Source organism: Rosa chinensis, chromosome 5 (assembly GCF_002994745.2).
Source record: "Rosa chinensis cultivar Old Blush chromosome 5, RchiOBHm-V2, whole genome shotgun sequence".
Classification (NCBI taxonomy): domain Eukaryota; kingdom Viridiplantae; phylum Streptophyta; class Magnoliopsida; order Rosales; family Rosaceae; genus Rosa; species Rosa chinensis.
The window spans coordinates 16,411,022-16,426,887 of NC_037092.1; the positions used below are offsets into that span (position 1 = coordinate 16,411,022).

At 39.1% G+C, this 15,866-nt stretch overlaps 3 protein-coding genes, 1 long non-coding RNA gene and 1 other non-coding gene across 5 annotated transcripts; 3 read left to right on the forward strand and 2 right to left on the reverse strand.

Annotated features, from left to right (window-relative positions):
• The first annotated feature begins 2,339 nt into the window (after positions 1-2,339).
• On the forward strand, positions 2,340-4,594 carry LOC112166375. The gene is made up of 2 exons (XR_002923222.2): positions 2,340-2,725; positions 4,275-4,594. It is a non-coding gene; the product is annotated as an uncharacterized LOC112166375 (long non-coding RNA).
• A 3,772-nt stretch (positions 4,595-8,366) lies between these two features.
• On the forward strand, positions 8,367-9,489 carry LOC112203280 (receptor-like protein EIX2). Its single transcript, XM_024344270.1, has 2 exons — positions 8,367-8,553; positions 8,765-9,489. Exons 1-2 carry the CDS (start codon positions 8,367-8,369, stop codon positions 9,487-9,489), a joined length of 912 nt encoding a protein of 303 aa, XP_024200038.1.
• Positions 9,490-9,787: 298 nt separating this feature from the next.
• Positions 9,788-10,448, reverse strand: LOC112203281. Its single transcript, XM_024344271.1, has 2 exons — positions 9,967-10,448; positions 9,788-9,857 (listed from the first exon to the last, which is right to left on the reverse strand). The coding sequence occupies exons 1-2, from the start codon at positions 10,446-10,448 to the stop codon at positions 9,788-9,790; spliced, it is 552 nt and encodes a 183-aa protein (XP_024200039.1).
• Positions 10,449-13,749: 3,301 nt separating this feature from the next.
• LOC112203282 lies at positions 13,750-14,772 on the forward strand. Its single transcript, XM_024344272.1, has one exon. It carries the CDS (start codon positions 13,750-13,752, stop codon positions 14,770-14,772), a length of 1,023 nt encoding a protein of 340 aa, XP_024200040.1.
• Positions 14,116-14,222, reverse strand: LOC112168530. The gene has a single exon (XR_002924291.1). It is a non-coding gene; the product is annotated as a small nucleolar RNA R71 (small nucleolar RNA).
• Positions 14,773-15,866: the final 1,094 nt, after the last annotated feature.

A 15,866-nucleotide genomic window follows, 5' to 3' on the forward strand; every position in this document is an offset into this window, starting at 1 on the left:
GATCACCACACAGGTCATCACATACTATTGTTTCCTCATCTCCAACAGCCTCAAACAATAATGAAATCATTTTCCAAATATTGTTTCCCAACTCAAACCATCTCCAAAACAATACTTATTCTTTCAAAACTCAAAGCCAACAAAACCATCTTTTATTTCCAAAACCATATATTTTCCTCAACATCACATTGCACAACAATAGTAAACTACACACTCAATTCCACCAAGATATATATATATATATATATATCACGTAAATATATATATATATATACGTAGTCATCCACTCAGGGATGCCACTAATACCAACTATAGTTTTATAAATTATACTTCTCAAAAATCATTTTATATTAAAACATTGTTTTAACTTACCCATGAACCGTTGTCGATCAAGTTCATATATTTTAAAACAAATAATTTGTTTCGAAAATGATTCAACAATTAAACAAGTAATTTCGAGTAATAATTAAATCCGTTTGTAAATGAACCACGTGAGATTTACTCACCTCAATCCAGCTGCGTCTTCAATACAGCCCAAAATCACAATCACAACCGTCCGTCCAATCAAAACTGTCAGTAACCTAATCAAAATACGATCCTAACTTAGCAATTGATTCATAACACCCCTAAACGACAATCCAACGGTCAGATTCTCACGGATTGCCCTTGGAATCATCCTATCCAAATTATTCGAAGATCCAACGGTCAGATCTTCGCGGATTGCAAACCGAAGATAATGCGTAAAATCGAAACCCTAGCATGCATCAACTTTCTCCAAAATGACCTTATAATATATCAAAACGACCGTATCGATGCGTAGATGAATAAACTGAAAACAGAACACAAAAAGAAAGCTGGACGCTCCGCCACGCTCCGTCGGCAGTGGGCTGTCAACGCCCGGTCAACGGCGGTCGGTCAACACTGGCCAACCACATCCGATGGCAAAGTGACCAACAACAAACTTGTTCAAAATGAAGAGAGAAGCAACTTTCATACTTGGAGCTGAGTCTGGATCGACTTAGATCGTCCCCTAGATCAAGCCTGGAAGTTGGATTAATCTCGGCGCTCTGATCAGATTCCAGATTCGACCAGAACCGTCGATTTATTCAAACCTTGATCTTTTGCTCCACACTCCAAATCGTGATGCAAGGCCTATATGGGGATGATCAGCAGGAAGAGGCGATCCCAAAACCGTGAAGAAATCGGCCGGGAATTCGCCGGAAACTGGGAAATCCAACCGGGTCGGTCCGCCGTCACTGTTCACGTCTCCGATCTCCTTCTAGGTTGCTCCACCGGGACAACTGACACCAGAGGTTGACGGAGGAGAGCTGGGCGAGTCGATCTGGTCCGGGTCCGCCGTCGTAAGTCATGGGAAAACGAAGATGGATTCGGGTCGGGTTGACGAAGACCCGTCGGGTCTGAGGAGAGAGAAAGGAGAGAATCTGGGGGAGAAAATGAGAAATTGGGAAATTTTGGGATTTAATGAAAAATCCTGAAATTTCTCATATTTATAGAAATTTCCCAAATTTTCAATCGGTCATAACTTTCTCATACGAACTCCGATTTCCGCGTTCCGCATGTCCACGAACTCGTATCGACGCACTCTACAACTTTTGTGAAGGAAGTTTTTAGAGAAACTCAACGTATAAAAAGTCAACCATTGCCACTCCCCTAAAACCATACTTTCAGAATAAAAATTCGTTCGAAACACTTCCGCTCCACCCTCGAATCACGAACTCGTACAAACGAACACTTTATTAATTCCAGGAAATATTTAGGAATTAATAACAAATTTCCGGGGTCTTACACTAATCTCTATCAATCTATTCTGTAATTAAAATTGTTCTTAAAATTTTTCACCCAAAAAACTGAAAAGTTATTGTGATCACCAAGGTCTAGAATCTAAAGAGAGTTGAGATTGCACAACTGCAAGGGAACATATAAATAATATTTTATTAATATTTTATGAAGTATCATGATATATATATATATATATATATATTTAATATTATTATTAAAATTAAAAAATATTCGTTATTATAAATGGATCATTAGCGGATCGGGTATCCGTTAATCCAGCAGATACGAATTTGAATTGAGCTATCAACGATTCGCCGGATTAAAGATCAAATCGGGTTGAAATTTTTTATTATTAAATAGATTTGAATTTAAGTTAATCCGGTTCAAATCTGATCCATTTACAAGTCTCCCCAAAAAAAAAAAAAAATTTATACATATACTAAAGCCCCTAGAGCGGCACTGTTCATAGCACTGTTTTCGTGAAAGGACGATTTTGCCCCTTTTTTTTTGCGGGATTATTGCAGTCTGTCTTTTTCCGCGATAGAAGGGTGGTGGTCAGACCGCAAATCTGTGTTTTTGCCTGATAGAAGGGTGGTGGTCAGACCAAAAACAAAACGAAGAAAAAGAAATAAGATCGAATTTGTAGCTTCAATGGGTACAGGTTCGTAAGTTTTCTCCTTTCTGCTGCTATTGATTTTGTTAGTTTTTGTGTGGTTTGGTTTTTGATTGGGTCTTTTGTTGTCGGCGGTTTTGAATTTTTATGGGTCTTTGATTGGGTATTTTGCTGTGAGGAAGAAGAAGACCTGCGCTAGCTGCTATATCCTGTCAGTATATAGGCGAATCGAGCTTCAGCTTCGCTGTTCTGTGTGATCAACTTTTTCCATCAACGTCAACGATCGTGAAAGCTTGGTGGGATTTCGATTTGGTACCAACACACTCTAAGCTGATTTTCTTGAATTGGTTATGTTTTTTTTTTTCTTCCAGTTTTCTAGCTATTATAATCGGTGTTGTTTCTTTTTATTTTGTATCCAGTGCTTTGCGTTTTGAGTGGTTCGAGTTTATGACTAGAAGATTTGGGTTGAAAACAAACAGAATAGGTGTGGTATTTGATTGTATTTATTTTTGTTTAATTGATTAGCTGAAAATTGTGTTTGTTGTGATTGGGCTCTAGCGTCAGACTTCAAATAGACACGGTTTAAACTCAATAATAAGTAGAGAAAAAAAAACAAAGCAAGGAATCAATACTGCAAAGATAGTATGCATATTGACTAATAGTATGCATATTGAGTCATTGACTAATGATAGATAAAAACATAATAGATTCTGTAGATACATGGGATAAATATTTTTTTTTTTAGATGACATTGCAATCATAAAAATTAGCCATAGCATCTTGATAATTATAGGCAGTGGTTGTAATATTAAACCAACCAAAACTACATGGCACTTCTAACAGAAATCTGGAAAAGTAGATTATAAAATTTTGATCATTTGGACTCAACTTTCAGAGATCACTAAATTGTTATATGCAATACAATAAATGTATAGTTGAGGCCTAAACCAATCGCTGAGGCCTTCTTTTTTTCCATTCTAGACTGTATATAGTAGGCAATAACACCAAACATTGTCATCTTTTACTGTATTATTTTTTCTAAATTTTAGTCATTGTGTTCGATTTGTTCACATTTCAATTACTTTGATCTGTTCCATTTCTGTGTACTATCAAATTTCTTCTCAGATTTTCATGTTCCAAAAACAAGGGAGTAGGTCAGAATTTCATATGATAAATTTGGAGCCACAGTTGAGCTCTCGAATCAGTTTCTGTTATGAATATCAGATCAAACTTAATGACTTCATCGTTTGTATGCATACGTCGTTTGTATGCATACCTATGATTCAAATAAAAACCGAATTGAATAAAGAAAGCACATTGTTAATGCTTTGGATAAAGTAAAGTTTCTAATTGTTATCACATTATATCAGATCATTCTTAACATATGGCCACCTTTATTAGATTATCAGAAAATCTTAGTTTTTGCATTTAGGTTTAATCAATCAATATAGTTCGTCTTTTGTTCCCTTGAATTCTGATCTAATATTGTTGTGTGATTGATGATTTCCTGGTTGTTTTTGCTTCATCCCTTGAAATAGTTGTGATACTATTCATACAAACTGAACAAAACAAGCTTACATATTAAGCCATTTACTTATAAATTTTATGTTATGCTTGAATTGGTTATGTATACAGGTTTTTAACTTGCTTTATTTGCTATCATATATCTTTTGATGCGTCGATCATTTATCACAAGGTCATTCTCTCAATAAATTTGTACCAAGAACTATATTTAAAATATGAAATGACTTATCGCTTCACCCACTATAGTTCTATTTTAGTAGTTTCTAACATTGTGTAGGTTTGTCTTTGCAGCAGTTCTATTTTAATAGTCTCTTAACATTGTGTAAGTTGACCGCAGGTTAACGCTTTTCTAAGGCGTCAAATTCTTGAAGCATCAAATGATGAAGAGGTTGTCTTACTCTCAGAGATGTTTAGGTGAAAAGCGAAAAGCAAACACTAATGAATTGTTTTAGCGTTAGCATGAATGGGATTCTCTTTTCTTTTGGCTTACACCTTTGTGCATATATACTTAGAGGAACTAGAACAACTATTTTTTAGAAGATTGTCTGGCAGCTACTGTAACTAAGTTAAACTAAGATAGCCAATTTGTCAGCAGCTGCTATCGATATTGAAAGTGATGATATTGTACTGTTTTGTCGTATATATGCTGTCCTTTTATCTCTAGTTTTATACTAACAATTGAAGATGATGAACAAGAGGGGGTAGAAAAAGGCACAAAGGATTAAATGAAAGCCTTCAGTTTAGAAACAAAGTTGCCTAAATTTAAATTCACATCCCGCAGCAAAGCGCGTGCAGTATTGCTAGTAATAACTATCTCTACTCTGATTTATGAGTTGGGCTTTTTTTTCACCTAATTTTTAAATTTATAAACTGGACAGAAGCCCAGTCTTCTTCTTCCTCTTTAATCCCAATGGCAACCTCTCCTCCAAATCCTGCAAAAGCCCCAAATCTCCTTCAAGGTTTCAACTCTTCAAGTCCCCTCCAATTCAAATAGCTTGGTTTCTACTTCAGCATCACACCCGGCTTTGTCATGCGCACCCGGAGTGTTCGTAGAACATTAGTTGCTAAGACATCGTGGAGGTATGCCTATTTTCGATCATTTGATCTATCATGTAATGTGTGATGTGCTTAAACATCGAATCACCATGCTTGACCTCTTCCTTGACAATTTTCCAATAAATCTTTCAGTTCCAACCAAAAAAAAAAACCTCCCCTTTTTTTAATTTGGTGATTTCTTAATCTTGCCCACCTGAGTTCTAGAGGAAATCATAGTAGATATGTGAAGTCAATCTGAAATTGCATAAGTCAATCCCACCTCTCTGAGTGGACTTGTTAAATACGCCGAAGACTTGGAATATGGACAACAGATATTGATTTTGAATTTTTGATTCGACTCTACCACCTTATATTATTGCTTTTGGCTACCAAAAGTCAAGAAAATGCATCAACTTCCTCTGTGGGGACTCTGGACTTGGCCGGACTCCACTAACTAATCTTTGTTGATTTGACTCGCTCCTATAGCCTCTTAGAGCAAGTTCACCCGTAGTCAAGAAATGTCAAGGTCGAGAAGTCAAGAATTCGACCAGTCAAGATACTGTTCACTGCCACTGGACATGGGTTTACAACCGTTGTTTTTCTTGACCGGTCAAGACTGGTCAAAACTCCACCGAACATTACCGTTACAATTAATTCCTATCAATATTAATTCATCCACCGTCGGATTGTTCACCTTAATTGAAACCAACGGCCCAGATTAAAGGACCGTTGGTTTCAAATTTTCTGAAAAGCCAACGGGTCGATGCCACCTGTCCCCTGCCGCAAAACCAATGTCGCTACGCGACAAAATAAGGATATGCAGAAGGTGTTGGGCCACATGGCTCTTCTCGATTGGTCCGTGGCCTTCACTCCCGCGTCTATCTCCTTGCGTTCGCACCTGACGTCACCCACGTTCTCCTCTTTGGCAAGCTGGCAGCTCCATGACCTTGGGCAAGAAAATAGTCAGAGGCTTGCCCATTTTTTTGGCCTGGGTCAAGAAAAGGCAAACCTTGGCTGGTCATGCATGGGACGGTGGAAGCATAAAAATCAATTAACCGGTCAAACACATCATCATTCCCACCTTTTGCTCGGGCAAACCGATACGGCTGAACTTGCTCTTATAAACCAAGTTATTGTGTATACATCTGTAGAAACTTGAGAAAACTTGGTAGAATAATGGATAGCTTCTTTTTTGCTCACTGTTTGCTCTTTTGGTTTTTGGCCACTTTTTATCTACAAACTATTGATTTCTGTTTCTGTTCGAGTGATGGAGTTCCTGGCAGTGTGAGATCAGCATGCATGAAGGAAGAGAGACAAGCGCTTCTCAGCTTCAGACACGATCTTGCAGATCCTTCCGGTAGGCTTTCTTCTTGGACAGAGATGTCCCCCTGGTCAGTAACTGACCAGGGATTATTTGCTCAACTACCGTTCGATTTCAATCGAACAGTTGACATGTATCTAGATTTTATAGAGATGAGATCTGTCAAATTGGACGGTAGTTGAGCAAATAATCCCTGGTCAGTAGCTGACCAGGGGAATAGGGCTCTCTTCTTGGATTGGTTACGAGTGCTGTCAATGGAAAGGGATTTCATGCAACAACCTCACTGGTCATGTTGTGAAAATGGACCTCAGTAACGCATAGTCGCATACTGTTCCATTTCCTATGAGGAGTGGGAACTGTGGGATGAGGTGGCTTACAGAAGGTCTCTTTTGAGGGGTAAGACAAATCCTTCATTTCTCAGCTTGAAACATTTAGATTACCTAGACCGAAGTTGCAATGATTTCAGACTTCCTCTTTTCATAAGCCAGCTTAAAAGTTTGAGGTATCTCAATCTCTCTGCCTTTTCATCATCTGAGGGAGTGATTCCCGAGTCAATTTGGAACTTGTCATCCTCGAAATTTCTTCAATACTTTGATGGGATTCGCATTCCTAAGTTCTTTGGCCATCTTAAAAGTTTACAGTTTCTTGATATGTCCTTTTCTTCTTTTGAAATTACCTCTAATCTTGCTAACCTATCAAACTTGATCTATCTGGACTTCGGCGGGAATTTCTGGTCGATAAAAACTTCCAAAAACTTGAATTGGTTTTCTCAACTCTCGTTCTTAAAATACCTCAATCTCCAATGTGTGGACCTTAGCAGATCTGGAGACAGTTGGCTAGTTGCTGCTAACATGCTTCCATCACTGTTAGAGCTACATGTGTCTTCCTGCGAGATTGAACATTTTCCACTCTCATTGCCAAAGATAAACATCACATCGCTTCTGATCCTTGATATGTCACAAGATCTGATCGTATCGTCGATTCCCAGCTAGTTGTCTAATCTTACCAACCTCAGAAAACTTGATCTAAGCAGGAATTTTTTCGGTGGTTCTATAGCTAGGGAATTGGGAAGCCTCAAAGATCTGGAAGAGCTTGATTTATCTATTAATGGCTTCGATGGTCAAGTTCCGAGACTCACTAGAAATCTTGCGAATAACAATTTTGTTGGGGGGCTTCAGGAGCTGTTGGATGGTTGTGTAGGATGTACAAATGATAAACTAGAGTCGGTAGATTTGTCTTTGAATCGGCTACACTGCAAATTTCCTGCTTCACTGGGGATGTTGCAAAATTTGCAGTATCTTAACCTTGAGTCCAACACTGTTTGGGGCACAATTTCAGAGTTTATAGGAAACTTGTCATCCTTGGAAACTATAAAACCTTAATTCAAACTCTTTTTGGGGCACAATTCCAGATTCTATAGGAAGCTTGTCATCCTTAAAAACTCTAAACCTCAAGCATAATCATATGAATTGGTCCGTTCCTGAAAGTCTGGGACAACTCTCTCAGCTAGTTCAGCTAGATCTGTCAGAGAATTCCGGGGCAGGTAGTCTATTGGAATCCCATTTCATCTATCTCACTAGGGTAGAGTCTTTTGCAGTCAGCACAAATCAGCCTATGTCAATCATTTTCAATACGACTTGGGTTGCTTCCTTCATTCTTAACACAATTGACATTAGGAAATGTAGCATAGATCTGTCCTTTCTTGTATGGCTTCAATCTCAAACTGAATTGTCCATCGCTACCCTATCAAGTACTAACATCTCGGGTCCCATATCAGAGGAATGGTTCTTGAAGTTTCCCCAAATCGAATATTTGGATTTATCATACAACCATATCCCTGGAAAGCTTCCATTGCTACTGAAATGTCCAAATCTAAAGCATATAGATTTGAGTCATAACCAATTTGAAGGTCCATTTACATTTTTTCCCCCTAATGTCTCCATGCTCAACCTCGAAGGCAATTTAGTTTCAGGGCCAATTCCCTCGAGTTTGGACCAGTTGATGCCTAACTTGAGAGAATTGTATCTCTTTGAGAATAAATTGAATGGTACTGTTCCAGCCTCTCTATGCAACATGACAAACTTGGCGATTCTTACATTGAGGAGAAATCAGTTGTCTGGAGAATTCCCTCAAGCATGGAGTCTGTGGAGCAATATACTGGTAGTACATGTCGGATACAATAACCTTTCTGGTGATATTCCCAGCTCAATGGGTGTTCCAAGCTCTCTTGCTATACTGAAGCTGAACAACAACTTTAGGGGTAAACTCCCTTCTTTGATATTTGAGAATTGCCCAGGATTGAAGAGTATCGATCTCGGAAGCAACTGATTCACTGGAAACCTACCTTCAAAAATTTCTGATGAATTGTTAATCCTACGGCTACAATCCAACTTTTTCAGTGGGCATATACCCCATGGGTTGTGCCTTCTTCCCATGCTTCATGTCTTAGACCTTGGTGACCAACTTTTCAGGGACTATTCCCAAGTGTTGTAATGGAATGTATTCCTTGGTTGAAAGTTTTTCCAATGTGAGTCACTATGATAGTTACATTGAGCAAATCACATTGATGTCAAAAGGAACAGAACTGATATACAACACGACTCTATTTTTCGTCAACATCATTGATCTTTCGTCAAACAATTTAGAAGGAGAAATCCCTAAAGAAGTAAGTAGCCTCGTTGAATTGGGTACCTTGAACTTGTCCACTAATCATTTAAGTGGACAGATTCCCTCGAAGATTGGAAACTTGCGATGGTTGGAAACTCTTGCTCTCTCACACAATCAACTCTGGGGACCGATTCCTCAAAGTTTGGCTTCTTTAATCTCCTTGTCTCACTTGAATTTGTCCTATAACAACTTGGCCGGAAGAATTTCCTCGAGCACACAACTTACTACACTTGATGATTCATCAATATACGAAGCCAATCCATTATTGTGTGGGGTTCCTCTTGCAACCAAGTGCTTGGGAGATAGCACACCTGCTGCTCAGGATGGGAAAGACAACAAAGATGAAGATGACAATGAAAAGCTTGGTTTCTATGGTAGCATCGTACTCGGCTTCATTATAGGCTTTTGGGGTGTTTGTGGCACATTGGTTGTCAAGAATTCATGGAGGTATGCTTATTTTCAATTCTTCGATAACATTAAAGATAAAGTAGCATTGGCAATTGCATTGACAGTAGCTCGTTGGCATTGAAGGAGATCTTGATTGGAAAAGAACAGTCTGGCATGGGTTCATTGGTTTTGTCATATGCCTTCAGATATGTTTTATCCTAATATCTTTTTTTTTTTTTTTGAAGGGAAATTTCATTGAACAAATCAACGAGTACACTGGTTTAGAATGAAATCCTAATACAATCGAGAGCACAATCCAACCACTCTGGTTGACACTATTACAAGCTATGCTAGCTAGTTTATGGGCTACCTTATTTTCTTCGCGTGAAGCAAATTTAACTTGAAATTCCACCTGAGAGCGTAGAAGTTCCTTTACATCCTCAATCAGAAAACCATGCATAGCAAGATCTCCTTCCTCTTGGTTCAATGCAGCAGCTAACATAGAGCAATCTGTTTCAAAGATGACCCAGTTATAACTCAAATCTATAGCCATTTTTATGGCCTCGAACATAGCCTGCAACTCCGAATGGAATGGCGTTGTGATATTAAGTAAAGGTACGGTCGAGCATTAGCTGCTCTAAACTGCCCCCTTGAATCTCGAAACACAAAACCCATTCCACTTTGTCCTGATTGTGCTTTGAAGGCCCCGTCAATGTTGCATTTGAGCCAAACCTCTGGTGGCTTGCTCCAGCTGTTGCTTCGTGGGGACTGTTGTTTTCCATCACCATTAGCTTTCACAAAATCTTCCAGCCAACTCATGGTCATCAGTACCACATCATGTGGATGTTGTTTACTTCCTTCCCAAACTTGTGTGTTTCTATTCTTCCATATACCCCAAATGAGCATCATGACTTTTGCAAATGTCTCCTTGCCAACGTTTTTCACCAAATATAATAGCCAATCCTTAAACTCGGTGATACTGGTAGTAGGTATAGGGATAGTAGCTGCTCTCCACACTTCTTGAGCATAATGGCACCGAACAAAGACATGCATGTTCTCTTCACCCCCACCTGCACACATTGGGCAGGTTGTATCACCCATGTACCCTTTCGAACTCAGACAAATCCGATTGGGCAGTATATTCTCACATGCTCTCCAAACCTGCAAAGCTACCTTGTTTGGGACTTTGGCATTCCATATAGCTGACCATATTTTAGCATATGCATCTGGAGCCCGTGGAGGAGCAAGTTCTTCGATTATTATGCAAATAATCCCTAAACCCTAAAGCCTACCCAGATTGAACCACTGCAAATTCTTAAAACCCAAGACCTCCAATGAATTTTCTGCTTTTCTTCGGAATCACCCCACCAAAATCCTGCACACAACTGCTGTAGGTCTTCACATAAACCAACAGGTAACTTATAACAGTTCATCACATAATTCAGGACTGTCTGTGCCATTGCTTTGATTAAGATTTCTTTACCAACTCCACTTAGTAGCTTTGCCCTCCAACTAACTACCTTATTAGTCAGTTTGTCTTTCAAGTAGCTAAAAACTGCAGTTTTTGATCTCCCCACATAAGTAGGTAATCCCAAATAATTCTCATGTTTGTCAACTCTTTGTACACCCAAGCGACCGGCCAATTGATATTGTACACTTCTATCAACATTTTTACTGAAAGCTACTTCACTCTTCTGTAAATTGATCTTTTGTCCTGAAGCTATTTCATATGTGTGCAACACATTTCGAAAATGTTGACATTCTTCTGATGTAACTGTACCAAAGAGAAAGTTGTCATCTGCAAAGAGTAGATGGTGTAATCGTGGTGCAGTAGGTGCTAGAACAATACCCTGAATCCATTGTTGTTGTGCAAAGTGCCCAATTAGAGATGATAACCCCTTTGCGCATAAGATAAACAGGTATGGTGACAAGGGATCTCCCTGCCTGATACCGATCGAGGGTCTAACATATCCTCTAACTTCACCATTTACCAAAAAAGAATAACTGACAGTTTGAATGCTAGCCATAATCAACTCCCATTCTGTTGCAAAACCCAGCTTTGATGCAAGGCCATTCAAGTCTATCATATGCCTTACAAATGTCCAGCTTCAAAGAAAAATGACCATCACCCCCTCTTCGATTATTATGCAAATGATGTGCTACTGATTACGTAATTCTATGCGCGTAATTGCACTCTAAATACTAGAATTAAGCTAATCATCAAGTCAATTATTATGTAATTAATCCATGTATATTCATTTTGTAGTAAATAAGTGGAGTTGTGGATTTCGGATGAAATCGTGCGAAAATGGAGCTAATTGAAATTACCGACAAAAAGACGAAGTTGTCGATACGATCAACCATGGTCAATGCGAGTTTGAGAGCGAAACCCGACTAGCCACTTGACAATATATATGGAAATATTCGAGATTGTGGATGTGGAGAAGAAAGAAAAATAGAAGAGAAGAAGAAGAAAATTGCAGAAAAGAAAGAAAAGGTTGAATTAATTAATCATTAGCTTGATTAATTAATCGAGCACGTTGACCTCTAAGCTAACATGCAGCACCTTAATTAGACCTTAGTTTAATTAAACCTTACACTTAATTAAACTTTGGTTTCAATTAAGCATGTCTACCGCCATCACATGCCAGACCATATCTTCCTTCCTTCTTGTCCACTCCCATGACGCCATGTGGCATTCCTATCTCCCTCCTCACTCTTAGTGATCTACAGCTACACACCTTAATTAATCCCATCATATATACTCTCTGGCTCACACAGACCCGGGGGGGAGAAAGGTAGAGACAAACCTAGCATAACAGCACCGCAGCCTTTAATTTCAGATCCCATCTCTCTCTCCTCTGCGCAAGAGCCAACCTCCTCCTCTTCTCTATCTCTATAACCACAACCCATTGTCTATCACTAGTTCATCACCATTTCTCAATTAAATTCTAACCTTTCGGCAAGGATCCGGGTTTAGGTATAAGAGAGAGTATAATTCCAAGTTAGTCATGCTCACTCTTTAGTGTGTAGTTGTGATTAGTGTTGGTCTCTCGCTCTTTTCTTAACTCTCTTCTTGCTTTAATTTCTTATATTGATAAATTTCTTTGTAGGTATGTTGATGGATTGTGAGTAGTTTCTTATTTGGATCTAGGGCTTGATGCCCTAGCAATTTTTACCATGTAATGACATTAATTTTTGGTGCTTAATGAAAGTGTGTTGTGGTTTTTGTTTATGACTTTGAGTAATTTTTTATGGGAATTTGTTATAGAAATTAGCCAAATTTATGACTCTTTCTTGTCCTCATCATGAAATTCATCATTTAATTAGTGGCTTAATTTTATGAATGAGCATATTGTCATGAGCAAATTGTCAGTCTCTAAAAATTGACTTAATGCCATTTTATGCATGTTAGGAGCCCTAGTCCGGTCTTAATGTGTGTGATATGAGAATGTGAATGCCCTATCCCGGATTTACATTATTTTTGTAATATGAGAATATGAATGCCCTAGTCCAGATTTACATTATCACTCTAAGGCCCTAGTCCGGCTTAGAGTTAGGGATTGCGCCATGTCCCTTTTGTTGTGTGCTAAAATTGTGTTGTTACGGTAAATGATTGCTAGAGTGGATGCCTTAGTACACAAAATTTTGTCTATTGTTTTCCAAACTTTTAAATTTCTAGCACTTTATGTTTTTTGCAAATTTTAATTTCCTAGTTTTTAATTTACAAAACCAAAAATCAATTCCCCCAAATATTTGCTCACATTTTTCATTGTAAGTACCATAAGGCCTTGGGCCTACCAATTTATTTTGGTGAGTTCTTGGCTACTTTTTGGCTTCGGGAGACCTAAGCCATGCATGTGTGAGACTTGGTGTCTCACCATTTTACAATTTTTCTTTTAGTTTAGCAAGTGACTTTTGTGACCCATAAGCCATTGGATTTAAGTTAGCTCAAGATCCCCGAGGTACGATATTTCCGGGTTTAAATATTTCCCAATTTTTTGATGACCGTGTCCTTGTTGCGCGTAAGTTGCTTTTTAGGCATCAAATCAAATGGCGCCGTTGCCGGCGATTAGAGTGTAATATCTCTAATCCCTTAGTTTCTTGAGTTGTTAGCTTTTCACTTATTCTTTGCTTTAATTTATTTTATTTTCTTGTTTAATTGTTGCTTACCTTATCTCATTACATCCCCCATTCATTGTGAAGCATGAAATTGGATTCAAGTTGCTTATTTTGTGAATTCTTGAGTATTTCTTACGTGGTCATATTTTTGCGAGGTGTATGAGCTAGTGAAGCTCCAAAGAGACAAAGAGGTCGTCTAAGAAAGCGAGCACCTCCTAGACCAAGAGTACATCCAAGAAACCTTTCACCGAGTCCATTAAGATTACAACCTACAAACACCATGGGGGAGCGAAAGACAATGAGGGAATACACTAGTCCCACAATTGTTGATCATCCTTCTTGTATTGTGCTCCCTCCATGTGAGCATCATTTTGAGATCAAGCCAAGTACTTTGAGCTTTGTACCCGTATTCCATGGCATGCTCTCAAATAATCCCTATGATCATATTGCGGAGTTTGAAGAAGTGTGTACTACCGTTCAACTACATGGTCTCAATCCCGATGGTTTGAAGCTTAGATTGTTCCCTTTCACACTCAAGGACTATGCGAGGAAGTGGTTAAGTAAGTTGCCTCCTAGATCCATATGCACATGGGTTGAGATGCAAGAAACTTTCTTGGGAAAATATTTTCCTCCTTCAAGAACTTCCAATGTTAGAGATGAGCTTGTTGCATTCCGACAACTTCCACAAGAAAGTTTTAATGAGTGTTGGGAGCGATTCAAGGACTTGGAGATGTCATGTCCTCACCATGGGTTAGAGAAGTGGTTCCTTATGGACAAGTTCGATAGAGGATTGATGCCGGATCAAAGGCAAATGGTTGACACTTTTAGTGGTGGAACTATTGCAAGTAAACTCCCGGATGCAGCTTGGGACACATACGAGGAGCTTTCTCTCAACTCCCTTCAATGGGATGATCTTGATACAAGGAGACGTCAAGTGCATAACAAGGAGAGTATACCTAACCTAGGTAGTATTTATGAGGTTCAAGGGACATCAACTGGGCCTTCTATGCATGAATTCAAAAGGTTAGAAGGCAAGATTGACCAATTTCTAAATCAAGTTAACCGGAACCCTCCTCAAGCACAAGTCAAGATGGCGACTTCTACACCATGTTTTCTTTGTGAGAGCCTAGCACATTCCACTCAAGAGTGCCATTTATCTTCTCAATATCCGGAATTTATGGAGGAGCATGTTAACCAAGTGGGTAGTTTTGTGCCAAGGAACCCAAGAAATGATCCATACTCCAACACTTATAACCCCGGTTGGCGAAATCACCCCAATTTTTCTTGGAAAGATGCAAGGTAGAGTTTCTAATATGCACCAAGGAGGAAAGCAAGGCTTTGGAGGCAACCAAGGCCAAGGATCATCCAATTTCATGCCCCATGACAATGTGCACCAAGGAAACACTCATTGTATCCCTATTTCTTCATAAGGGAAGCAAGCATATATGCCTTATTCTCATGGTCAAGCCACTTTTTCACAAGGATTTCAAGCTCCAAATGTCTTTCCCGGGTTTACACAAGGTGTTGGCTATAGTGGTAGCAAGTTTCAAGTCAATTCTACCTCATTTCAAAGTTCAAATCAAGGCGAGAGCTACAATTCCCCACCTATTCTTCAAGGCATGCAGATTCAAGCTCCAAGTGAACCAAAGAAGCCTAATTTTGAAGAATTGATGGGTGAGTTCCTCAAGGTTCAAACTTCTACCAATGTGGAGACGTTCATCTCTTCACTAGCTCAAGGGTTTCAAAATCTACAACAAAACATGACTAAATTAGAGATAAAATAGGCCAAATAGCCACCAATTTGAGTGAGAGACCAATGGGAGCTCTTCATTCCACAACGGAGAAGAACCCGAAGCATGTAGCTAAAGCTATTACTACTCTTAGAAGTGGGAGAACATACGACAGTAAGGTACATTTACCTTCATCTTCTCAAACCCCTTTGCGTGTGAATGCCCCGTTTAATGCTCCCTCTCCTACTATATCACCTTCTCTTGGTGATAGTGATATGCACGATAGTGCCACAAGAAAAGAAAAAGTACCTCGTGGCAATCTGAATAATGATTATTTGCATGTTTTTAATTCAAAAGAGGATGGGAACCGAGGGGAAGAAAATGTACCCCCGGGAATTAGAGGGGTGATGTGGCTTTGAATGCAAAAGGAAGGAATAAGGGGGTGGATAAGGTAGCCGGAGGGGAAGAAAATGTACCCTCCGGAGGAGTTTCTAATGTTGACAAGCCTCACACAAGCCAAACTTAAGTTTCTCCCACTCTTATTCAAGACAAGACTACAAATCCTTCTATTGTACAATCGATTGTTTCTAGTGATATCGTAGATCCTAAGAATAGGAATTCTATGGCTCTTGATAATTTGGGCGAGGCTATGAAGGCTAAGGACCCC

Excerpts from the sequence above, each read along its gene's own strand:
- LOC112203280 (XM_024344270.1), top strand. The coding sequence starts at position 8,367 with ATGACAAACTTGGCGATTCTTACATTGAGGAGAAATCAGTTGTCTGGA. Across the intron at positions 8,554-8,764 it reads GCTGAACAACAACTTTAGGG|GGACTATTCCCAAGTGTTGT; the intron begins GTAAACTCCCTT and ends CCAACTTTTCAG.
- LOC112203281 (XM_024344271.1), bottom strand. The coding sequence starts at position 10,448 with ATGGGTGATACAACCTGCCCAATGTGTGCAGGTGGGGGTGAAGAGAAC. Across the intron at positions 9,858-9,966 it reads AGAGCAGCTAATGCTCGACC|ATTGCTCTATGTTAGCTGCT; the intron begins GTACCTTTACTT and ends TCTTTGAAACAG.
- LOC112203282 (XM_024344272.1), top strand. The coding sequence starts at position 13,750 with ATGGGGGAGCGAAAGACAATGAGGGAATACACTAGTCCCACAATTGTT.